The following is a 25,853-nucleotide window of genomic DNA, read 5'->3' as shown; positions in this document are numbered from 1 at the left end:
CTATATAACTTGCATGGACTTTTAGGACCTTGTGCTAAGTGACATAAACCAGAAACAACTTTGTATTTATTTTTAAGATTGTTTATTTTTACTTTAGTATGTTTGAGTCTTTGCTTGTATGTATGTATTTGTACAATGTTTCTGTCTGGAACCGGAGGAGAGTTAGAGCTGTGTTTTGTGAGCTGCCATGAGGGTACTGAGAATGGAGCTTAGATCCTCTGGAGGAACAGTAAGCTCTCATAACTGCTAGGCCATCTCTCCAACTCATATTTCTTATTGATTTTTTTCTTAATTTTTAAGAATAAAAATATAATCACATCATTTTTCCTTTCCTCCCTCTAGTTTCTCCCGTATACTCCTCCATGTTTGTGGTCACTTCCTTTGTAATTGTTGGGTATGTATTTATCTAAATCTATAAATACAACCCGTTCAGCCCATTTCGTGTTACTTGTATGCACATGATTTCAGGGCTGATCACTTGTTAGTAGATACCCATTTAGGGTGCTATTTCTCCCACTCTCAGCAGTCTTTAATTGCCTGTAGTTCTTTGTTTAGGGGTGGGCCCCATAAGCTTTTTCTCTTCCATGTTAGTATGTTTACTGATGTTGCACTTCTTCGGGTCTTGTTTAGGCAGCTGTATTGTTGAGTTATCACAGGTGAAGAAGCGTCCTTGTCACTTCTAGGAGACAGAATCTCATAGCAGATTTCTTCATCTTCTGGGTCTTCAATTTTTTTCTGCTCCCTCTTCTGATATGTTCCCTGAACCTTAGGTGTAGAAGTTGTATTGTAGAAGTTGTATTGTAGATGTATTGATTGGGGCTGAGCACCACATGATCTCTTACTTGTTCTCTGCACTCTGACCTGGTGTGGTTTTCTAAAATGTTCTCCATTTCCTTAATGACTGGTGAGAGCTACACTGACCCTGCTTGGCTCTGTTGCAGTGTTATAGGACCTAGGTGGGCTGCAAGGTTGAATGCATGTCTGGATGCATTTTATTTATTTTTAGGTAGATTTCACACTATAAACCTTGCTGGCTTGAAATTTGCTATATCAACCAGGCTGGTCTCAAACTTTGGGTAATCCTAATGCTTCTGCCTCCTTTTTATTGCATATTGAGCTTGATTAGAGTTGATCACATGGGCATGGATATGGGTACTGAGCATGGACAACTTAACCTGTATATATACAACTGAAGAAAAATGACTTCTTTCTCTAGCACCCATTAGTTGCCAATTGCTCCTCAGCTAGTGATGGAGCCTCCTGACTTCTGTGTCTTTCTTTTCTTTCTTTTTTTGTTTGTTCGTATATTTGTTTTTTTGAAACAGGGCATCTCTGTAGCCCTGGCTATCCTAGAACTAACTCTTTGACCAGACTGACCTTGAACACAGATCTGCCTGCCTCTGCTTCTGCTTTTGGAGTGCTGGAATTAAAGGCCTGCACCACCATGTCTGACCTGTTTTCATTTTTTGAAACAGGGTCTCATGTAGCTCAGGCTAGTTAGCCTTGAACTCCTAGTTCTTTTTGCCTCTTCTCCCAAGTGCTGAGATTATTAGAGTTATATATCCCAACATGCCCAGCTACTTTTTTTTTACGGGGAGAAAAAAATGACAAGGGCTGGAGAGAGGAGCTTGGTAATAGTAGAGAAAGGAGAATTTGGGCATTTGGATGTTGAGTTTTGGTTTTAAAGTTCTGATTTCTTCCCACTTCTTGTTTGTTTAGGATAGCATAGGGAATCCAACCTAATACTTTTCTGTTTGCTACTACTGTGCTACACCTCCAGCCTACAGGTTGTTTTATGTAAGGTCTACAAATTAGGAATATTAATATATATTTTTAAGAGAGTAGTAAAAGACTGCTACTTCAAGAAAAAAATTATGTATCTCGGCCAACCCTAAAAGACTTACTGTGTAGCTGTTTTCAGGAAAACTTGTTCTTGTCAGCCCTTGCTGCCTTTGTAAAGAGGAGTGGACACTATTCCAGCTTATAAACGTGGCTCATTAACCTTGCCCGCTGTCTCCCTGATGTTCTCCAGGTGAAGCAGTCATCCTCATATCTCTTTTATCTTTATTTTTTAAAAAACTGTGTGTATGCTGTGTATGTACATGGAGGTCAAAGAACAACTTGTAGAGTTAGTACCTTCTATGCACCTTTCTGTAGGCTTTGGTGATTGGACTCAGGCTGCCAGGCATGTGTAGCAGGAGCCTTACTGACTGAGCCATCTTGCCACCCCGCCTCCCAGGTGTATTTAGAACATTTGTAGGATAACTTTCTATAAAGAGAGTCTCCTTTTCAAGGTGATATACATTCCAAGCCTTTAGTATTGTCACATTACTTCCTAGAAAAGCATCCAGTTTTCAGTTGACAGTTTCACTTTCTGTGGTTTATATACAATGCAGAGGTTTGAAAGGTGCAGCTCGAGGAGTTTGGCAAATGTATCCACCTGCATTACCACCTCATTCACTCAGTGTAATACTGCCATCACGGATCTCATCATTACCCCTCAATTACTGATCAGATTTTTCCTGATCAGGAATTTACATGAATAGAGGAGAAAAGAAGTGTTCTTTTGTGATTGGCTTCTTTCATTCAGCATGCTTTTTGATGTATGTATATGTGGTAACTTACACTAGTTATTTCAAAGTAACATTCTGTTATATGAATATTCTAGGATTCTTTTTTTTCCTTTTCCTTCACTTGTCTGTTGATGGATAAATGGAACTGCTTTTAGTTTTTGGTTATTAAGAAAGCAGTTACTGTTTGTGTGGATCTTTTATACCTACATTTAGGTTTTCTTGAATAGCTGCCTCCAAGTTGAATTGCTCTGTCATATAGTAAATATTCATTTCACTTCATAAGAGATTGCCAAACTTTCTCAAAGTGATTGTGCCATTTATGTTGACACTTTCAGTTCCAGTGGACGCTGCACAGGAGGAGTTATGGTTTTCCCAGTCCACACTGACTTTGGTGAATGGTGGTTATCTTAGGGGTAGGTTAGAGAGATGCCTCAGCAGTTAAGAGCACTGGCTGCTTTTCTAGAGGACCTGTGTTCAATTCCTAGCACCCACATGGCAGCTAAGAGCTAAGCTATCTTAAGTCCAGTCCCAGCAGAGCCAGTGCCCTCTCTGGTCTCTGCAGGCATTTCACACACATAGCACAGATACATACATGCAGTTTTTTCTGAGATGTAATGTCTTACTCTATGACATAGGCTGGCCTAGAAATTTTATGTAGCCCAGGTGACCTTACATTTCATCCTCCTTAAGTGTTTGATTTTGGTATACTATTTTTACTCTATAAAAAGCAGTCTGTTCTTTTGCAACACCTAGTTTTGTCCCACAAGATTTTTTTAGTTTTCTTTCAGATGTATTGCCCTTCCTTCTCCTTGTGTAATGGAGCTACTACATCTGTAGGTGGTTATACTGTTGTTGAGCTTAATTTTGCCATGACTACAATTTAAGAAATTTGTAAAGCTTTGATTTGGTGTAATAGACAAAATAACCATTGTTTGTCTCCATTAGTCAGTCAATCAGTATGTCTTATTACTTGTTTACAGGAAATATAGTTTCTATGAGATACCTAAGGAATAAAAAGATTGCCATGAGATAATAATAGCTTTCTTTCTGGAATATCTAACCATTAGAGACATTTATTGCTCAGTTTTTCTCATTTCTAGTCCCTTCACTTTACCCTTTTCTAAAAAGTTTATCTTTATGTTAGAGCTTGGAAAGGGGCTTTGTATATGGGAGGACAGATTCATATTGACAGAGACCAGAAATCCTTATTTTATTTTTATTTTAAAAGTTATTTAATGTATGACCAACATTTTTAAAAAATTGAGACACATGGTGATTTGCTGAAAATATCTAGGCCTGTGCTTTCCTGTGGGTCACTGGCCTCTATGCTTAAACCCAGAGTAATGATCACTAGGTAACACACACCCAGGAGGCCCAAAGGCTCCTAAACTCCAGAAATAATTCTACAGAAATAACTCTCTCCCACTATTGCACTGACGAGACTCCGGCCCATAAGAAGTTAATCTGCCTTTATTGAGGGCCAGCCTATACTGGGTTTGTTGGAGTAGCCATGTCCACCTGCCCCGGTGGAGGCTCAGACAGTCATTGCCAGCTGCCAGGCGTACTGATGAGCAGTTTGGCCTCTCAGTGGAGAGTATGGTGGTGTCTTCTGGCTTTTGCTGCTGGCTGGCCAAGCTGTCAGGGCCCAGGAACCAACCTTACTTCTTGTCATAGCCTGTTACCTTTTTGGGTGTGTTGAAGAAGAAGAGGATCTGGGTGGATCAGCAGAAAGGATCAAATCATTTAAATAGTGCCCTTTCTCCTGAAGGTAGAAGTCTGTAACAGGGTTTCAGCGAGCGAGTTTTACATGGCCATTTTTTTGTTTTTTTGTTTTTATGTTTGTTTGTTTTTGTTTTTTGAGGCAGGGTTAGCCCTGGCTGTCCTGAAACTCACTCTGTAGACCAGGCTGGCCTCAAACTCAGAAATCCACCTGCCTCTGCCTCAGAAGTGCTGGGATTAAAGGCGTGCGCCACCACTGCCCAGCACATGGCCATTTTCTATCACATAGTGAATTATGCTAACTTAATTTATTGGTTATTATAAGAATTTCCTTTAAGTTCTTACTAGACTGTTGATTAAAGCCAAAAAGTTTTAGAAACTAGTGATTGAAAAAAATGGGAGCATGGGCAAGGAAACAAACTGACAATTCTGTAAATTTACCTAGTGATCAAGTGCATTCAAAAACCAAACTTTCTCAGCTAGATAAAAAGTGTCAAAAAGACAAAACATTTTATCTGTTTTAGTGCTTTTTTTTTTTTTTTTTTTTTAAATCACAAAGGCTGAGAAGGACTGGAAATAAAACAAGCAAAAAACTAAGTGAGATAGTTGATGTCCTTTAAGGAGTGGGAGAGTTTCCACTGAAGTCTTCCTTCTGGTGTATAATGCTGTAGTCTGGAGTGAAGTCTAAGTGTGTGCTGCTATAGTCTGGAGTGAAGTCTAAGTGTGATGCTGTAGTCTATAGTGAAGTCTAAGTGTGTGATGCTGTAGTCTGGAGTGAAGTCTAAGTGTGTGATGCTGTAGTCTGGAGTAAAGTCTAAGTATGTGATGCTGTAGCCTGGAGTGAAGTCTAAGTGTGTGGTGCTATAGTCTGGAGTGAAGTCTAAGTGTGTGATGCTGTAGCCTGGAGTGAAGTTTAAGTGTATTTTGTTTGTAAACAAATGGATACCAACCATGTGCTTGTAAACAATAGAAGTAATTATTATTTATTGAACCTTTACTGTGCCTAGTGAACATGAAATCCCTGAGTGAACTGCTTTACTCTTTATTGTGCTAAAATACAACACAGAATGGGGATACGGTTTGATGATTAGTATATACAGACCACTGGGTTTAATGCATAGTACCACAAACAAAACCCAAAACAAAACCATATTTATATTTTTATTTCTTAGAAAAATATATTTTAAAATATCTATATACTTTTATGTGCCTGTGTGGTGCAAGAGTCTGCAGAGGTCAGAGGAAGCATTGGATTCCTGAGACTAGGGGTACTGGTGATTGTAAGCTGCCATATGGATGCTGGGAACTGAGTCCTGGTTGTCTGTAAGAGCAATAAGCTCTCTTGAATGATGAGCCATCTCTCTCTCACTTCCAGACAGTTATGAGCCACCTGATATGTTGGTAACAATAACCAAACCGTATCCCCATTCTGTGTTGTTTTTTAGCGTAATAAAGAGTAAAGCAGTTCACTCAGGGATTTCATGTGCACTAGGCACAGTAGAGGTTCAATAAATAATAATTACTTCTATTGTAACTGAACTTGGGTCCTTTGCAGGAACAGTAATTGCAGGAACTCTTAACAGTTGAGCCATCTGTCCAGCCTACGTATTTACAGTTTTAAAATGTATGGTTCAGTAATGTTAAGTATATTCTCATTGATGACAGATCATTAGAACTTTTGTCTACCACCTTTGGAAAGTACTTTTTTACTTTTGTTTCTGTGATGGTTTTGACTTTTGGTGTGAAAAGAATTGTTTTGAGCTGAATTTCAAATCATTATAACTGGGTTCAAACATGTTTATTAATAAAATTTAAGAACCATTAAATCAACACTTTTTTCCCAGCACAATTTTTTTCTCTCCTTTTCTTCTTTCTTTTTCTTTCTTTCTTTCTCTCTTTCTTTCTCCTCCCTCCCTCCCTCCCTCCCTCCCTTCCTCCCTCCCTCCCTCCCTTCCTTCCTTCCTTCCTTCCTTCCTTTCTTCCCTTCTTTTTTTTGGAGCTGTGTGTGTTCCAGCTATGTAAGACCAGGGTGGCCAGAAACTCACAGAGATCCCTCTGCCTCCTGAGTGCTGAGATTAAAGGTATGCACCATCATGCTTGGGAATACAAATAAGTTTCATTCTTTCTGTATATAAAACAGTATAAAAACTTTGCTCCATTGTGTGGATTATAATGCATTAGCAATTAACTCTGAGTCGCCAATAATTCATCAGTGTCCCTCATTAAGGAAAGAAATAAAAGCACTTCCTCTTGGAGTTGTTTAACCAAGAGAGCAGTTATTCTACTTCATACTTCCTGTGTCTTCAGGGCATCCTCTGTCTATTGCATTAGTCTGAGTCTATACCTGCCTGAAGGGCTGTCTTGTGAATCTGTCCCTGTGTCTGTCTGTCATATGGCTGTGTGTGGTGGATGACTGTGTGTGGTTTTCTTCTGTGTGGTTGTTTGTCAGTTGTATGAGCTGTGTGTGTCTGTTGTATCATCTGTATATGTCCTTAACAAAGGGCTCTGCTCTGTATTTATTGAAATGCACCGAAAGCATCACATGAGGAAAGAGTAGGAAACTTTAAAGAAATCTTTAACAGAGTTTTACAAGGGATTAAGTCACTGACTCCAACAGATCCTAACTAATCTAGATAACAAACATCACTGTTTATCACCAAGTTGCTTTCAACCTTCTTGTTGACTTTAGGAAACTTTTTAACTTCTGTATTTGCTGCTCTCAGGAAATGATACACATACATTACTCTGGGTCAGGGGCATGGAAGGTACATAACTAGCCCAGCTATACATTAGCTTATGTTGTAAAAGCTGATTACATGGAAAATTGAAGGCAAGTAAGGTTGGTTGTTCCATTGTTCTCTTAAAGGCAGGTAAACAATTTGTGTACAAAGTAAGCTAGCAGTCTTAAGTCTCAAGTGACTTCAAGATGTATTATTAACTCTGAGTGTGAGTAAAAGTTTGCCTCTTAGATCAGAAGAGAGATTTTCAGGATGTTGCATTGTTACACTCCATTATTTGACAAGCATTTGGAAAGTATTTTCTGTATCCTGCTGGCTGTGGAAGTTTGTTTCCTGCAATAAGTTGTTGAGATACTTGAAGAAGTGAGAAGTGATAGTTGGTGAATGAAAGGTCAGATGAATATGGTGGCTCATATGAAACTTCGTAGCCCAACTTGTTCAATTTTTGAAGTATTGGTTGTGTGATGTGCACTCAGGTGCTACTATGGAGAAAAAAATAGCCCCTTTCTGTTGGCCATGCTAGCTGCAAGTGTACTTTTTGATGGATATCATTGATATGCTGAGCACACATCTTGGTTGTAAGGATTTTTCCAGGATTCAGAAAGCTGTAATGGACCATAACCTTTTGGCTTTGGTCATTACTTTGGAGCTTTTTGGTTCAACCATGGAGCTGATCATCATGGTTGTTGCATATAATCCTGTTTGCATTTCACAGTCAGGTGGAGAAGTGGATCAGTGTTGCATAGACTAAGAGAGGAGAGTAGTTTAAAATTACGGTCTTTGGATTTTTCATCAGCACATTACTGAATGTTTCCAGTTTGTCTCAGATGCAGGATGACTTGGATGGTCCAGGTCTACATTGAGTCCTGTGGCAGCTTCTCAGGTAGTTGTAAGAGGTGCTTAGATAGTTGTTCTCATTTGGCTTTCTCAGCTTCCCATGGCCAGTCATTTCATTCCTTCCAGGGTCCATCTCCTTTGCAAAACTTGTTGGATCTCCACTTCCTGGTTCACTCTTGAGCAGTTACTAGGTTAAATGTGTGTTGAGCTTTCCAGCTGTCTTTGTTACTTTATGACCCATTTTGAACTTGAATAAGAAAATCTCTTGAATATGTATTTTGTCTAACATCATTTCAAGTAGTACAGAATAAATCCAAAACAGCAAGGAGTAAGTCATAGGAAAAGACTTGAAGCAAGAAATACACATTAAAATGATGCATAACAGAACCACATTTATTTAACAATGTTTTCCAGGAACAAAGGACAAATTTCAACAATTTTAAAAACTGAAATTACCTTTGCATCAGCCTAATACTTTTGGTACTTTGTATGACTAGAGAAAGACTGTATCTGTTCTGTGATTGGCTTGTTTTGCCTAGTATAATGTCCTTGAGGTTCATCTGTTACCTCCATGTTCTCTTAAAGGTAGGTAAACAGTTTGGGTACATAGTAGGTCTTAAATGGTTTCCCTCACCCCCAGGCCCCTCCTTATCCCCCACAGTGTGCTGAACCTTCTCACGTAACGCATTAATGAAGGAAATGCCCCACAGATTTTCCTACAGGCAATCTGATGGAGGTTCCTTCATTGTCAGGTCATCAGCAAACACTGTTACCCCCTGAGCCATCTTTTTTTTTTTTTTTAAAGATTTATTTATTTATTTATTTATTTATTTATTATATGTAAGTACACAGTAGCTATTTTCAGACACACCAGAAAGGGGCATCAGATCTCATTGCAGATGGTTGTGAGCCACCATGTGGTTGCTGGGATTTGAACTCAGGACTTTCAGAAGATTAGTCAGTGCCATTAACCACTGAGCCATTTCTCCAGCCTTCCCCCCTCCCAACCTCCCCCCCCCCCGCCATCTTGCTGGTGCTTGAACTAGTGTTTTAAATAAATCAAAATTAGTTGTATAGTTCAATAGTAATGTACTTACATGAAGCCTTGCTTTAATCTTTAGCACCATTAAAAAAGAAAATAGTTAAGATGATGTAGCTAGGTCTTATGGTTCATACCTATAATCCAGCATTTTTGAGGCTGAGGCAAGACTGCAGTCAGTTTGAGGTTTAACCGTAGTAAGATCCTGTCTCAAGAAACAAAACCTTAAATGAGTATCCAAATTAAAATAAATTGGCTAGTTTGAGCTTTTTTCAGTAGTTGGGTAATTTATCAGCTAAAGAAGTAAAAGTTGCATTATAGATATTCTAGAAAATTTATTGGGTACCCCACTTGGCTTTATCCATTAAGACAATGTGAAGGATGAAATGCTTTAAAAGGATACCTTCTATATGGTAACAACACTAACTTTAAATTCAGAGAACTTAAAAGTGTTTTGTCTTTTCTACCATCTATGATTCTTAGAAAACCTAATCTAAACTAGTATGGTGTGTGTTGGAGGCTGGGGGTGGGGTGGGGTGGGGTTTCTGTCTTTTTTTACTTGTATAACTGAGTAGTTACTGAAACTAATTTTATTTGCTTGATGGTAGGGCCCAAGTATTCTGACTAAGACAGTTCAACCAGGATCCTAAGTGTCCCTGAGATTCATACTCATCACTTGGTTTCTTGGCAGTTTGGCACATTTCTTTTTTTTCTTTGTTTCTTTTCTTCTCTTCCTCTTTTCCTTCCTCCTTCCCCCTTTCCTTTTTCCTTTTTCCTTTTCTTTCTGGCTTCTGCATAGAGATAGTCCAGGATGACCACTCTTTCTTACCTTCCTCTTAGCAGAGCTAAAACTTTACAAATGATGTGTTAATGCGATGCAGATTACTCTTGCCCTCTCAGTTTAAATTACTAATAAGCTTTCAATGTTTTAAGTCCATTATTTACACAGAGGCAGGCTTTGGGATTTTAAAAATGAGTAAAACCTATTCTTGATAGTGAAGGATTTATTTACAGTGGCAGTGGAGTACAGTGAAGATTGTGATTTTTAAGTGTTACTATGACAGTAGTGGGACTTGGGAATTGTGAAGGAATCAGATCTTCGCCTTCTGGTGGACAGGAAGCTAAGAGAACAGGGGAGCTCCTGAAAAGAAGGCATTGCTTTGAAAGGCATGTGATCTAGTGATCTCCTCCAGCCCGTCCCACCTCAGTTTCTGGGATCTAAGTGATCATTCTTCTCTCTGGTCTCCAGCGTGGTCTAAAACTAGCATCATCTCCTTTAGAGACTGCTCTATAGTGCCATCTAACTTGGACACACAGTTACTCTTTCAATCCCCTATCTCCTCTCTTGTTTCTGTATGGCTGCCAGCTTGGTCTTTTCAGAATGTCAATCATCTGACCTTCCCTTTGACCCAACACTCTGGTTTCTGCTGCCCCTGAGATAGTAGAAATTCATAACATCTTATAGAGCTAAACAGAAGTGTCCTTGTAATCTCTTGAAGTGACAATATGATTCTCATACTTGTATAAGAAAAGAATACTGATTTAGACTTAAGGTGCAGGCTCTATGTGCTATATGTATATGTTAGATGTCTGGTGACTATAGCCAGTTCCCATATTGCATATAATTGACTCATGGAGTCTGTAACTAAAGGCAGAGGCATTTGTATTTGCTGCATTTCTCTTTCCTCTTTCTCACAAAACCCCACATGTGAATAAAAGTGGCACAAGAAAGACCCCTTCACAGTATTTGAAGTGAGAAGTGTGATCGTGTGTGTGTGTGTGTGTGTGTGTGTGTGTGTATACATGCATGCGTGTATGTGTGTAGAGTGGTTTATCCTTTGTTTTGTTTTTTTAATTCTCTGTGTAGTCTTGGCTGTCTTGGAACTTAATCTGTAGACCAGGGTGGCCTCAAACTTAGGGATCAGTCTGTCTCTGCCTCCAAGTGCTGGAATCAAAGATGTGTTGTTCCACTACCGCCCAGCCCTGATTTATTTATCCTTACTATCCCCACTGTACATTTTCAACTTTTAATGTGTAAACAGAACCTTCTACTTGTACCTTTTGCAACTAGAGGGGTCCCTTGCTATTTGAGAGGGAATGGTTGGAGTAGCCCCTTGGATACCAAAATCCATGGATTCCTTATGTAAAATGGCAAGATAATTGGCATAACCTGTGAACATCTTCTTTATGCTCCAGACTATCTGTATTATACTTAAATTAATTAATATGACAGAGATGCTATGTAAATAGTTGCTGCACTGTTTGTTGTATAATACTGTTTAGGAAAAATTACTATAAGTTTGTACATATTCCCTGTAGAGGTGCCTGTCATGGGCCTGTTATGTAGTGTGAGAGGGAGGTGTGTGGTAGACAATGCTCCAAGTGTTGGAAATTGACTGGGGATATGTGGAGTGACTGGGACCACAGCAGTGTGTGCTTACCCTTCATTTATTGTTTCAAGTGAGCATAGTACTCAGTATGAAACAAATTCAAGTTTTGTTCTTGTTGTTTTTCCTAGTTTTAGTTTTTTCCCACTTACTATTTTGGATCAGAGGTTTGTTGAACCCATACATGTGAAGCCTGTGGACATGGAGGTTAAGGTGTATGATCATTCAGTTGTACGTTGCTTCTATAGCACTGTTTTTAAAAATGTATTTTATATATTTTATTTGATTTTTGTATATATGGGTGTTTTGCCTACATGTTATGTCTGCACCACTTGGGTGCCTGATGCCTATGGAGGCCAGAAGATGGTGTCAGGTCCCCTAGAGATGGAGTTAAAGTTGGGTGCAAACCGTTATGTGGGTGCTGGGACTTGGACATGAGTCCTGGAAGAGCAGCCAGTACTCTTAGTCACTGAGCCATCTCTCTAGCCCTAATAGCTTTAATAATTAAAAACTTAGTTTTTACTCTAAAATGTGAGCCCTGTGGAGTAAAAACTAACTTGTGGTATAGTATACATAATTCCCATAATGAGATCACATATCTGTAAACCTGCTACTATTTAAGATTTATAGGTAAAAGTATGTGTTTATAAATAAAAATGTTTTAAAAGCTGGGCATGGTGGCAAACTCCTTAAATCCTAGCACTCGAGAGGCAAAAGCAGGTGAATCTCTGAGTTTGAGGCCAGCCTGTTCTGGAGTGAGTTCCAGGACAGCCAGGGCTACACTGAGAAACCTTGTCTCAAAAAACAAAACAAAACAAAAAAACAAAAAACTTAAATAAAATCACTCAGTGACACATTTCTAAGATTTAGCTATACAGAATACATGGCCTTTTCTCTACAAATATCAACAATAAAAATGTTTTGTTGATATCAGTTTGCTTGGGATTAAAAGATCATATTCAAGCTGGTTAGATAAGTGACTATAATATGAAATCATTGCTTTTAGAATAATCATGGGCCAGACTGGGAAGAAATCTGAGAAGGGACCGGTTTGTTGGCGGAAGCGTGTAAAATCAGAGTACATGAGACTGAGACAGCTCAAGAGGTTCAGAAGAGCTGATGAAGTAAAGGTAATTTCATAAAAATACATATATAATTGAAACTAATTCCCTCCACCCTCAAGTTAAATAGATTTACTTTGAAATGATGCATTTTCATTCAAAGTCATATTTACAGTAAAAATCGATTGAGACTTGAAAACTATGGTCCTTGATCTGTCTTAGTTAAAATTACATCATGTCTGTTTGGTGCTGTGCTGTGTGCCTCTAATGCCAGCACTTGGGAGGTAGAATCAGAAGGACCAGAAGTTCAAGACTGGACTGATGAGAGAGAGGCTCAGGTAAAAGTACTTGCTGCTAAACCTGATGACCTGATTTTGATCCATGGGACTTTCATGGTGGGAGGAGAGAACCAATCCCCACAAGTCCTCTGACATCCATAGAAGCAAGCACTGCAGCATGTAATGCACAGGCACTTGAGTCAACAGTGTAATAAAAAATAAGCTCAAGATCATCCTAGGATACATGGACCCTTTCTCAAAAAATGAAAAATATATATCATGCTCATTAATGATAACAAGTATTTAAATTAAGGATTATTCAGCCTATTGGGAAATCAGTCTTTTCAATATACCTTTGCAGTGCTGTATAGACTTAGGACTGAAACACAAAGGCATTTGTTTTATGATTTTGTGTTTCTAAAGTCATTGTGATTTCTGAAATTCAAAGTTAAACAAAGAGAAGAAGGAAATAATTTCCTGTTCCCCTTTCACTTACAAGGAAGTAGGAGCAATGTGTTTGTATTTATAAAGTGGAAAACTGTAGTGTATTGTGTGAAATCTGTTTACATGTGAGACATGGTCATGGTACTTTTGATGATTCACTAGATTTTAACCTGCTTTAAAGATACACATTGTAACAATGAACAATTTCTTGTTTGTTTTTAAAAGACTATGTTTAGTTCCAATCGTCAGAAAATTTTGGAAAGAACTGAAACCTTAAACCAAGAATGGAAGCAGCGAAGGATACAGCCTGTGCACATCATGACTTCTGTGAGCTCATTGCGCGGGACTAGGGAGGTTGGTTAACACAGTGTTGCAACAATTATCAATACATTTGCTTTCTACTTATTGGAATGTTTATTGCTTATTGAGAAGAGTTCACAGACTTCAGCATGTCTCTCTTTCGTTGTTACTTGTTTCAGTGTGTACCGTGGCAGCCTTACCACACTACTACTAATTCTTTTAACAGCTTGGTGTGCTTTAGGATATGTTTTGCCTATTTAGGCATACTAGACTTAAAAATAATTTTGAAATCAAATCTCTAAAATGCTCAGATTTGCATTACTTAGAGCAAGGCCTTCTAATTCACAGTTGCTTTCCTCCCTGTCTCCTAAGTAAAAATTAGCCATGTTGTAAGAAATATTTGTTTTTATATTTATGATCTAAGAAAGCTTTTTATTATGCATTTGTTTAAAGACTGAGAATTTTAAAAAATTTAGTGTTCTGGCATTGGTGTTTTATACAGTTACATTTTCTGAGTGAGGGAGATCTTAATCACTATCAAATAATTTCTTATTTTCAAAGAAAGTCCTATAGTAAGGAAAGGGAGAAATGTTGTAATTATAACCTCAAAAACATAAGTCCTATGGTAGAGTCTATTAAAGTATCTCATCAAAACATACTGCCAGCAAGATGGTAGTGAATGGCAGAGATCTAAACAGAAGAGAACTACTTATTAGGATTCTGGTTTGAACATTTCTGTTTAGGTGCCTTGTTTTATATTGAAAGATATGGTAAAGGGTGTTGAGTGGAAACTGAAGGAAAAACAAGTGATTTGGAATTAAGATTTTACTATTGTAGATTATTCATGAATGCATAAACATGGAGATCACCTATTTATTGAGCATTTTAATACATAACAGTATTATAATAAACAAGCCATAATTTGCTGTCATGAGGCTTGTGGAGTTTGTGTGACACACAGGCTTCAAAGGCTTCTGTGATGATTCAGTGGCATTTTCACAGATAATACTCTATACATGATCCTAATGGTGACTTTGGTGATGTTCATGGTGGTTTGGTCTTGGTGAGAACACATGATTTGGAAAAGTTCCTAGTTCTTTATAGTTTTTAGGTGACAAATCTTTAAAGTCTGACTTATAATTTTACAAATTTATAAATTATAAGTTTACATGCTTTATATTATACCTTCTCCATTATCATGAAAATCAAAAAGTGTAGAGGTTGGAGGTAATAGCTTTCGTTATTATTTGAAGGGTGAAAGGGGTACTTTTCTATGCCTATGAATATTCTAAGACAGGGATTTCAGATAATTCTTTTGTAAGGTTTTTTTGTTTAAGATTTATTTTTGAATGGGGTATGGTAGTTCACATCTGAAGCAGGTGGATATTTGTGATTTCAAATTCAGGGTTATAATAGTGAGACCCCATCTTTTTAAAAATACTTATTTTTTGTATATTTGTTTGTCTACATGTATGTGAATAGACTGTGTGCATGCTTTATGTCTCTAGAGATCAGAAGAACATATTGGATTTCCTGTAACTGGAGTTATGGATAGTTATAAGCTACCTTGTAGGTGTTAGGAGCTGAACTCAGGTCCTCTATAAGAGCAGCAATTACTTTTAATCACTAAGCCATCTCTCTTCCCATTCTTTTTAAAGTTTAGTCTGGTGCCTTTTTAAATTTTTGAGTATTTCATTCAGGAGTACCGTCTTTACATGGTTTCTATTCCTCTGCCTCAGCTCCTCCCCATTCCCTCTTAAATTCAGGAGTTCTTTAATTATCCGCCCCTCCCTTGCCCCCTCTCTCTCACATACACATCCTGCTGAGTCCATTTAAATTGCTTGTAGATGTATAAATTTTGAGTATTTTGTCTTAGTAATTTTGATAAAGAATAGTGTTCACGTTTTGTCCTTTGTGGAGCATTTTAAGCATATAAATACTTCCTTGTTATTGAGATTCAGAAATAGTCTTGGCCACAGAATTTTAATTCAGAGTATATTTACTTTTTTTTTAAGGTTTTTATTTTTAATTCTATGTATATGTGTCTGTGTCTGTGTGACTGTGCTTGTAAGTAGGTTGCTTGGGTAGGCAACAAGAGGGCATCAGATCCCTGGGGGCTGCAGTTAACAGCTTTTGTGAGCCACCTGACATGGATCCTGGGAACTGAGTTTGGGTCCTCTGTGAGAACCATAAAGGCTTTTAATGGTTGAGCTATCTCTTTAATTCCTTTCTTAAAAAAAAAAAATTCTGACATGAAGATAGTGATGATATGTTATGCGTTCATTTTTTTTTTTTTGGACTTCAGTTAATCTTTTAAAGAATTACCTAACATCAAGATGTCATTAAGCAACACTAAAGAATACATACCTTATTGCTATCATGGGGCTGTTTATCAGAATACAGTTTCCAAGTGTCTTAACAACTAGAAAAACTTGTGAGTCTTCTTTTTTTTTTCTAGGTTTAGTAAAGAAATTGGTATTACTCTTGATGTTCTTAGTGTATTTCTTGTATATTTGTCAAGTTTTTCCCCCACTAAAAACTATAAGGTGTTTTTCCTTCAGTAATTTGTTGTTGCTTGTTTTGAGATAGGATCTCACTGTATAGCTCTAGCTGGCCTGGAACTCACTATTGTTGACTACACTGCCTTCAGACACAGAGATCCATCTGCTGCTGAGTTTTGAGTGCTGGGATTAAAAGTGCATGGCACCATGCTTGCCCTGGATTATTTTTTATGTGATTTTTTTTTTCTTTTAATACTATGAATGCCTTGCTCAGGTAATGCCTATGTGCTAGGTAAATGACATAAGTAACTTAATAAAATAATCTGCCATGGAAATTTCTAGGAGAATAAGATGTATTTGTAAGCATCTATGTCTTATGAAAAGAGAATTTTGGTAAGCAGTGTAGAGTTGTTTGCCATAGAAATAGCATTAGATGTATATAATGATTTTTATATTCATGAAGAGTTTTTAAACTTTTGGACTCTTAAATATATGTAGGTTTGCTCTTCCAAGTAATATTTGAAGTGATTAAAATTATTTGCTTATTGATATTTACAAGTGATTTTTTTTTTAAAAAAAAGTTATATTAAAATAGTAGAATATAACATTTTTGCTAAAGAAAACCTAGGTCTATTTTAAATGTAAAGAAGTACTTGATTGCATGGCTTATTGCCTTGTAATGCATGTTACTCAGGTGATTGTCAAAGGAAAGTTCTAGTTACAATTTGTAAAGAAAAAAAACATCCTAGTGTAGCTAAGGTGTCAGTATATTTTTATTCCCCAAACATTGTCATTTAGCAGCATTTCAGCACACTGATACATTCTTAAGTTCAATATAGTAGCATATTTCTTTCTTTTTTTTTTTTTTTTTTTTTTTTTTTTTTTTTTTTTTTTGGTTTTTTTCAAGACAAGGTTTCTCTGTATAAGTCCTGGCTGTCCTGGAACCCACTCTGTAGACCAGGCTGGCCTCAAACTCAGAAATCCGCCTGCCTCTGCCTCCCAAGTGCTGGGATTAAAGGCGTGCGCCACCACTGCCCAGCTTATAGTAGCATATTTCTTGTAAATTTTGAGAACTCAAGGTTTTAAAGCTAATGTGGTAGTATATGCCCTTAGTCCCAGCAGGCACAAGTTGCCTTGTCCCCATAGCTCAGCCACATGACTGCAGCAGTTCCTGCCACTGCTGCTTCATTGTTCTGCTCTCTGCTGCTGCTTTTTTCATGTTTCCAGCAAAGCTTATACCACTAGGCAAGGAAGGACCAATTGAGAGAAGCTTTTATTGGACTTAATATCATGGAAGAAGGCACAGAAGAATGTCTTCTAACCCACTGAGCCTTAATAGCCTGCTGATATTGCTGAAGAAAGGCTGTTTGGATCAGTCTCAGGCATTTATTTTGGACCAATCAGCCTTGCCTCTTAACACCAGTCACAGTCATGGAGGCTTGTGTATGGTACCAGTAGTATCTAGCCTTGTATTTAGTCACAGTAAAAGTAGTCCCTTTGGCTAGATGACTTGGGGAAAGTGATCCCTGTCTGGCCTAGGTGAAACTGGTTGCAGTGTCATCTGGAGTTCATCTAGGTTTGTGATGGCAAAAAGTTTGATACTATCTCAAAACAGCCCTGGCTAAGGCTGCCTTTGGAAGCGAGGGCTGTCAGCTGTGATTATGCTGTAGTCATTTCAAGATGTGCAAGGTGTGGCCTAGACACCTGGTACTGGCATTAAGAGGTATCATTATAGTCAAAGCACCAAGTGATTGTCCAACAGCTGAGAATTAGGAAGTCTAATTGTCTCATTTCTAGCTGTCTGCTTCTTAGAGGAAATGAACCAACAACTTAATGTCATTTTTTGGAAGAATACACTTTAGTTTTTTTATATTTTATTTATGTATTTATTTATTCATTTATTTGTGTATGTGTGTCTGTGTGTGTGCGCGCGCGCGCGCACATTTGTGGGGGTCAGAGGACCACTCATGAGAGTTAGCTCTTTCCACCATGCATACTCAGGCATAGTGGCAAGTTTTGTTTTGTTTTTTTACCCTCAGAACTATCTTACAGGCCCACTAATTAATAGTGATTTTAAACAGATTTGTAATCAGTGCTTACCATCTGCTGAATGTCCCAGGGGAAATGGACCCTTCTTGTCTGTCTCATTCCTACCAGCTCTGTATGGAAATGCCTGTTTTCCTTTATTTTCAGCACGGGATATTATTAGACTGATAGATACAGTTGTGTTACCGTTTGTGTTAACTCAGTGAGGGTGAGTGTTTTGCCTGCATGTGTGTTTGCATGTGTGTGCCTTGTACCTGAGGAATTCAGAAGAGGATATAGGAGTCCCTGGAACTGGAGTTAAAGAGTTGTGAAACACCACATGGGTGATGCAAGCTGAGACAAGGTCTTTTGCAAGAGCAGTCAGTGATCTTACCATCTAGAGATCTCTTTAGGCCTCATTCTTTTAAACTACTTCCCTCCCTCCCTCCCTCTCTCCCTTTTCTTTCTATCCTTCCTTTCCTTCCTTCCTCCCTCCCTTCCTTCCTTCCTTCCTTCCTTCCTTCCTTCCTTCCTTCCTTCCTTCCTTCTGTGTGTGTGTGTGTGTGCGCGCACGTGCGTGCTCGCATATGCACATACATGCGTGCATATGAGCACCTTGCATACTACTGGGTGTTTTTAAATTTTTATTTTATGTTTATGGGTATTTTGCTTGCATGTATGTCTGTTCATCACTTGTGTTTATGGTGTCCATGGATGTCAGAAAGAGGTGTTGGATACACTGGTCTGGAGTTTGGATAGTTGTGGACCACCATGCAAGTGTGGAATTAAACTTGGATCTGCTAAAAGAGCAGCCAGTGCTCTTAACTACTGAGCCATCTTTCCACCTTCTCTTTGTTTTGTAATTTTTTTTTTTTTTTGGTGTTTGGCCTAAGTTAGATTGCGGTTTATTTTTGTTTTTTTTTTGTTTTGTTTTGTTTTTTGTTTTGTTTGTTTGTTTTTCCCAAGACAGGGTTTCTCTGTGTATCCCTGGCTGTCCTGGAACTCACTCTGTAGACCAGGCTGGCCTCGAACTGGGAAATCTGCCTGCCTTTGCCTCCCAAATGCTGGGATTAAAGGTGTGTGCCACCACTGCCTGGCTTTTTTTTTTTAAAGATTTATTTATTTTTATGTGTATGAGTACACTGTAGTTGTACAGATGGCCACTTGCTCCGACCCCACTCACTCTGGTGTAATACACTGTAGCTGTCTTCAGATGCACCAGAAGAGAGGGCGCCAGATCTCTTTATGGGTGGTTGTGAGCCACCATGTGGTTGCTGGGATCCGAACTCAGGACCTTCGGAAGAGCAGTGAGTGAGTGCTCTTACCCACTGAGCCATCTCGCTAGCCCAGGGTTTAGTTTTTTTATTCTTCATATCTTTTATTTTGATGTTATCTCTGATATATTTTATTTACTTTAAATTTTTTTATTTTTATGTTCCTCAAGGGCTTAGACAGTCCAGGATTATAAATTATACATCTTTTAGTTTTCTGATTTTGGTTTTGTATTCTAAGAACCACTTAACCCATAGGAATTTTCATGGCATAAACTGTGGAGGTAGGGTGAAACTTTTTTGTTTAGCTGTCTAGTTGTTCAATACTATGTTGACTAGTCAGTCAACAGTCAAGAATACTTAACTGTCTGTTGGCAAAATTAGCAGAAGCTGCTGACACTGCAGGATCTCCCGTGCCAGAACCTAAATGTAGCTCACTCTGGTTATGACAGCCTTGTCTGTGTTTAGTCTCTGTTGCTCTGTTTTATTCAGTTTTTGAAATAGATGCTCCCATAGCTTGTAGATAGCATGAACTCACATAATACTGTGTTTAGCATTTAGTTTCTTTTCTTTCAGTTGTAGTAATGGTTTGGCTTTCTTTCCACAGCACCATTGTTGATGTGTAGATACTTAAGAATACACATACATATGCTTTGGTGTCCTGTTGTTTTTCCTTTGCCCCCTTCCTGCTTTCTTCTCTTTCGAATGTTTTAATTTAACACCCCCCCCCCAAATGATTCTGATTTATGTTTTGAGACAGGGTTTCATGGTCTGAGCTCACCTTGAGCCTTTGAAGTCCTTATTCCCCTGTCTTTACCAAGTGATGGGACTACAGGCATATGCCATCACACCTAGCTTTTTGAGTATTTTGTATGTCTTAGGACTGTGCTTTGTGGTCACCAGTGTTTTAACAAAACTGATTTTTAGCAGAAGAACATGTAATATAGGGTATATTTTACCCTTATGGGCCCAGTCAGATTATCTTGGATTTTATCATAGCATTAGGATCATTATTTATGATCCCTTCATTTTTAGGATCAAGCTTCTGAAGGCGATGGCAAAGAAGAACATTGAGAAGCCTAATTATATATCTATGAGGCTGGAAGAAGGAAGTTTGTACTCTTTGCTTGATTATTCTTACTCTCACTGGCAAGTCCATTCTTCTCTGGCATGAGAGCCTGCTTCTTCAGAATTCCAGCATATACTAAAGGCCAGATAAGACAGCCTCATGTACTGAACAACTACTAGATTCTTGGATCTTCTCTTCTGTTGGTAGATAGTTGTTGTTGGATAAGCTGCGCCATAACCTATAAGTTATTATAATAACTCTGCCCCTTTACATAGACAAATAGACCAATTCATTCTTAGTTCTGTTCCTCTAGAGAACCCTAACCAATATAATTAGGCTGGACCAAGTGAGCAGGAAGTAGCAACCATTTCTGACTTGTTGGTAATACATGAACCATTTGGACCATATGATCTAGCAGAGCTGATGATACTCTGAGGTGTCAGGGGCAGATAGGGATGCTGTTGGGACTGTTGGCAAGCCTCTATAGGTGAGTTACAAAAGACACTTTGGATTTTGGAGCTAGGGTCTACAACCATCATCTGCAGAAAACCAACTATCCCCTCTCTAAGAGACCGGTCTTGGCCTGCTTAGGCTTTAGTAGAAGCTAAACATTTGACAATAGGCCACCATTGTAATAGGAGTAGGCATTTGGACAACTTCTTGGGCAACTTGCTTGTGCCTTCAGGATCTGCTCAGGCCTGATCATATTTACACCACTTCTATTGGATAATGGATTGCTACTGTGCATGTCCTATTTCATGGTATGGTTGGTAAGATAATACCCAGCTCATGATGGGCAGCTTGGGTCACATTGTAACTTGGTTGTGTAGCCCGCACAGCAGCCTGGACCTGTTAAAGAGTCTTTTCCTGTTCCAGGCCCCACTCAAAGCTAGCAGTTTTCTGAGTCACTTGGTATACAGGCTGGACTAACACATCTAAGTGTCTCCAGAATCCATATAGGCTCACTAAACATTGTGCTTCTTTCTTGATGGTAGATGCAATAACTTATCCTTCATCTTAGAAAGAATATCTCTTTATGTCCCATAAGAGTGGATTCCTAAGAATTTCCCTGAGGTAAAAGGCCTTTGAATTCTGGCTAGATTTATTTCCCATCCTTTGATTCTCATGTGTTACCAACAAGTCAAAAGTGGTTGCTACTTCCTGTTCACTTGGTCCGGTCAGCATAATGTCACCAATATAGTGAACCAATGTGATATTTTGCGAAAGAGACAGATGATCAAGATCCCTTAGAAGTAAGTTATGACTCAGGGCTGGAGAGGTGATAGATAGATCCCTCAGAGAAAACCTTACAGGTATACTGCTGGCCTTGCCATCTGAAGGTCGATTGCTTCTGGTGGGCCTTATGGACAGACAGGTACTGAGAAAAAGTTATTTGCTAGATCAATAGCTGAATGCCATATACCAGGAAATGTGTTAATCTGTTCAAATAAGGACACTGGTACAGCAGCGCAGTCAGTTACTACCTGACTTAGTTTTAGGTAGTCAACTGTCATTCTCCATGCCTCTCTCTCTCTTCTGCACTGGCCAGATAGTAGCGTTAAAGGGTATACTAGTTATTGCTGAATTCATTGCTGAGTACACTATATTCTGAGATGTTAGAAGTTGATTAATTTTATCATGAAGCTCATTCTTTTCCATTATCAATTTATCCAGTGATGCTAGAGTCAACTAACCAGTGTCATCCTTTTCCTTATTTTTCCACAAATTGTCCAAAGTTTTATATACAGAGTCACCAAAATCTATTGCCTCTCACAATTGGTGAATCAGGATAATCAAATGTATTTGTGTCCTTAGTTTATAAAATAGTTCACATCATGGGCTTTCATCATTTAGGATTCTCTGAGCTTCCAGGAAAGGCTTCAGTAACTAAGTGTTGACAAAGTGAGATGCCTATTTCAGATAGATACTTAAAAGATTCATCTTAAGATTTTGTTGCTCTAGAACCACTTCTGGTACCAAAATCTGTCAGAGTTCTCTAGAAGCGTTAATTTTCTATTACTGGTAAAGAATAGGAAGCTCCATCCATCTATCCATCCATCCATCCATTCATCCATCCAGGAGATTTATTAGAATGTTTTACCAGGCTGTGGTCCAGCTATTCCAACAATTGCTGTCTACAAATGGAAAGTACAAGAATCTAGAGGTTGTTAAATCACTGAAGCCTGATCTTTTAGCTGATCATTAGTATACACCTGAATCCCAAAGAGGTTTGCTCTAATGCCACAGTGACGGTCTCAAGACCCAGGGCAAGCAGGCAAAGAGAACAAGTTTCCTTCTTGCATGTCCTTTCTATAGGCTTCCAGCAGAAGGTGTCTAGATTAAAGGTAGATCTTCCCACTCAGTAGATCTGGATAAAGATGTATCTACATACCCAGAAGATCAGGATTAGAAATGGGTCTTTCCACTTGAAATGATTTAATAACGAAAAAAAAAAATCTCTCACAGATGTACCCAGCCATTTGGGTTTTAGTTAATTCTACATGTAGTCAAGTTGACAACTAAGGCTAGCCATCACACTAATCCTCCTGAAAAGCTGCGTATAATCTCATTACAAGCCAAGGCAGGAGGATTGTTGTAAGACTGAAGCCAGTGTGGTCTCAATAGAGAATTCCATGCCAGCCAGTGAGTATCCAAGAATGTATAATTACACCACCCAATAGGGGGTATAACTCCCATGCACTTTTTTGAAGCTGAGTTTAACTGCCCTCATGCTAAGGATCATTCAGAGGTGGTGGGATGACTGTTAACTGTTGTCCTTTGGGATGTCCTGCCTAAAATGGGGAATGTTTACCTCATAGAGTAGTGGTGAATTTTAAAGTCAACTTTGGTAAAATCTCTAACGTGCTGCTTGGCACATAGTAGGGTGTGTTAATTTTTCTCCCTTCCCTTCAGGCCATTCACCTGCTCTCCCTCTACGATTTTCCATAACACAGTTTTTACTTGGAACCAGTCTTCTGCCAAGAGTCTCAGTTTGGTTGTGTACTCCTACAACTACTATTTTTGGCTTGGCTTCCTCTCCAGCCACACAGTCGCCTATTGTACCAGCTAGTTGATGTAAGTCTCCAATCTCAGAGGAACCTTGTTACTTACCAGTAAGCTGTGTTTCTCTGACAATGTGCCATCCTTGGTAACTTGTTTTTCTTCACCACTGTTGATGAATTATCTGTAATAATGTCTTGTGTGATCCTGAAATTGGAGCTGAGCTAGAATTAGAAATTTAAGTTGCTAAACTAAAGTAGGCCTTGCAGAGGTATAACTGAGCAGGCACAATGCTCTGGAGGCTCGTGAGGTCAACAGCTTTTGCCTGTTCTGGGCGACATGAGTATTTAAAGAGTTGAGGGTAAAAACACGTTCAAAGAAAGTAAAGTTGCTAAGTAACTGGAAGTTTTGGGTAATTTTCTGTAAGTCAACACATAGCATTTCTTAACTTGTCTTACCTGCAAATGCTGCGGCATTTCAGTGTCATTCCATAAGTGGATAGGTCATGGTTGTAGCATGGCTAGAGGCTGTGTGGGGTAGGATCCAGAGGTGCTGCAGAGCTCAGGGTCATTCTCTATAAAAGTGTTCTCGGAGCTTGGAAGGAACTGAACCTTCCACCACAGAGAATCAGCAAACATAGTCTGCTGACACCATAAACTTATGTTTGGACACACTGCCGAGCATTGTTTTGAGGTAGAAAGGTAAAGTCATACCTTTCGCCTCAGATGCTCTTACCCTTACAGAGCTTGGGTTGCATCCCTTGGTGACTTGTGGATGACTCAGAATTTTGAAGTGATACGTACCAGAAATGGGGCAGAGGTATTGGACTGGAGGTGTCATTTGTGCTATGGCCCGTGCTTTCCTGTTTTCTGTGCTTCTATAAGTTCCCCAGCTTTCATTGAGTATAGCCAGAAAGTTTTCCACAAATAAGCCATCCCCTTATCTAATGGTTGAAAAGAATATTTTCTGTCTGACTTACACATGACCTTGGATTCATATGCTAACACAGGTAAGTCAGGGCTATAGAGACAGCTTCTATGTAGAATTAATTTGTTCCCACCAAATATAAAACAAAAGTTAATAACTTTTTTAAGAAATGAAAATTGTTTTATAGTTAAGATTATTGGATAGTGTGTGATGCTTTATTGAGTAATTAAAAATATCTACATCCATGTAGCAGATACTATAAGGCTCTATAGTGAATCTTCCCAGTGAGCTTTAGAGCAAGAAGTAAAGCACGGTAAATCACAGATGTTCTTGGCTGTTCCGGTCAGCCTTAGCTTCTAGCCCTGCCTTCTCAGTCTACTTTCTTACTAGGTAGATTTAACTTCTGGGTCCATTTGTGGATTGTGATGTTAAAATTACACCATAAGGTCATAACAAGAACTATTTATGATCATGAATATAAGCAGTTACTTAGCACGGTGGCTGGGACACAGTATGTGATCAATAAATGTTAGTTCCTGTTATTTGACTAGCTAATGGAGGGATGAGGATCTATGCGTGAAGCCAGTTAGTAGGAAAGAGAACATTAATAAGCCATTCACACCTTATTTACTTGACTTTAAGCTTTTGGTATTGTTACTTTTCCTTTGCCTTTTTGGAAAACACATTAGTAGACATCACTCTTAGTTCTTTGGAACTGCTTTGTCTGTCACTTTCGCTTCTGTTAGGAAAGAGTCCTTTTGTGTGGGCACTGTGGTGGTCAGAGTACCTGAGCAGTAGAACTGAGGGCTCTACTCATGAGGTACACATGAATACACATTTAGGCGTATGTGGCCTGTGTGCGAGTAATCTCATTTCATCCAGAAACTCCCTACATAAATCTCAGACATTGACTCTGTATATTGTATGTACATATGTGACTGCTATGGGTTCAATTTATTCTGTTCTATTTTTATTAGTTATAGATCATCAGCGCATATCTGAGACAGCCATGGAGGCTTGACATTTGAGAACTCTTAAGAAAAGCTGGGTTCCTCATCAGGATAGAAAGCAATGTGGTTATTAGGGTACAGATTTTTACCATATTAGAATCAAAGTTGCAAAAATTTTGACAGTTTTTAACCAGCATTTTTGTTCAAGTCGTGATAAGGCATTACATCACAGTGTAATTAGCAGTTTTCTTCTCTGTGATACAGGAGAAATAGTGTGCTATGAAATCTGATAGAGTGCTTCAGTTGTGAGACATCATTCCTGTGAGATTACAATTGGGTAGTCTGTCTTACTGTGGGCCAACAGTTTCAGGAAGAAGAGACTGCAGTAGTGACCAAGGCTTCAACAGTTTCCTCACTGAAGCCTCACCCCATACCTATCAAGGGTCACAGCTAGCTTTGCCCTTGACAGACCCCTCAGTTTCTTCCTCTAAGGAGAAGCTGTCTGTTCCTCGCTATGTGCATTAATAAACACAGTTCTGTCTGTTGTTGGAGGTCAAATTCTGTCTCTTTCTGATGCCCCAGAAATTTAACATTGATCATTATTATGATAAATAATACAAAATGATATTTTAAGGGACAGAAGGTATGTTATAGAGATGAAGTATCATGGCAGTGGGTCAGAGCAGTGAGCAAAATCAGACTTGCTGTTTACACTCCATGTCTGATCTTGAGCA

The 25,853-nt window shown here is 38.7% G+C and overlaps 1 protein-coding gene across 15 annotated transcripts in view; it reads left to right on the top strand.

Annotated features, from left to right (window-relative positions):
- Window positions 1-25,853, top strand: part of Ezh2 (enhancer of zeste 2 polycomb repressive complex 2 subunit) — a 57,997-nt gene that overhangs the window by 4,728 nt on the left and 27,416 nt on the right. For 7 of the 15 annotated variants that reach the window (XM_031381716.1, XM_031381713.1, XM_031381725.1 and 4 more), the window contains 2 exons: window positions 12,300-12,423; window positions 13,302-13,430. In XM_031381716.1, coding sequence (XP_031237576.1) covers window positions 12,307-12,423; window positions 13,302-13,430 — 246 coding nt within the window. In that variant the 5' untranslated portion in view covers window positions 12,300-12,306. Of the gene's footprint in view, window positions 1-6,350; window positions 6,374-12,299; window positions 12,424-13,301; window positions 13,431-23,155; window positions 23,318-25,853 lie in introns of those variants that run through there. The other 8 variants (XM_031381721.1, XM_031381720.1, XM_031381724.1 and 5 more) reach the window with 4 other exon arrangements.

The sequence above is a fragment of the Mastomys coucha genome, unplaced genomic scaffold (genome assembly GCF_008632895.1).
Source record: "Mastomys coucha isolate ucsf_1 unplaced genomic scaffold, UCSF_Mcou_1 pScaffold20, whole genome shotgun sequence".
NCBI classification, from domain to species: Eukaryota; Metazoa; Chordata; class Mammalia; order Rodentia; family Muridae; genus Mastomys; species Mastomys coucha.
This window is presented reverse-complemented; position numbering and strand designations above follow the sequence as displayed.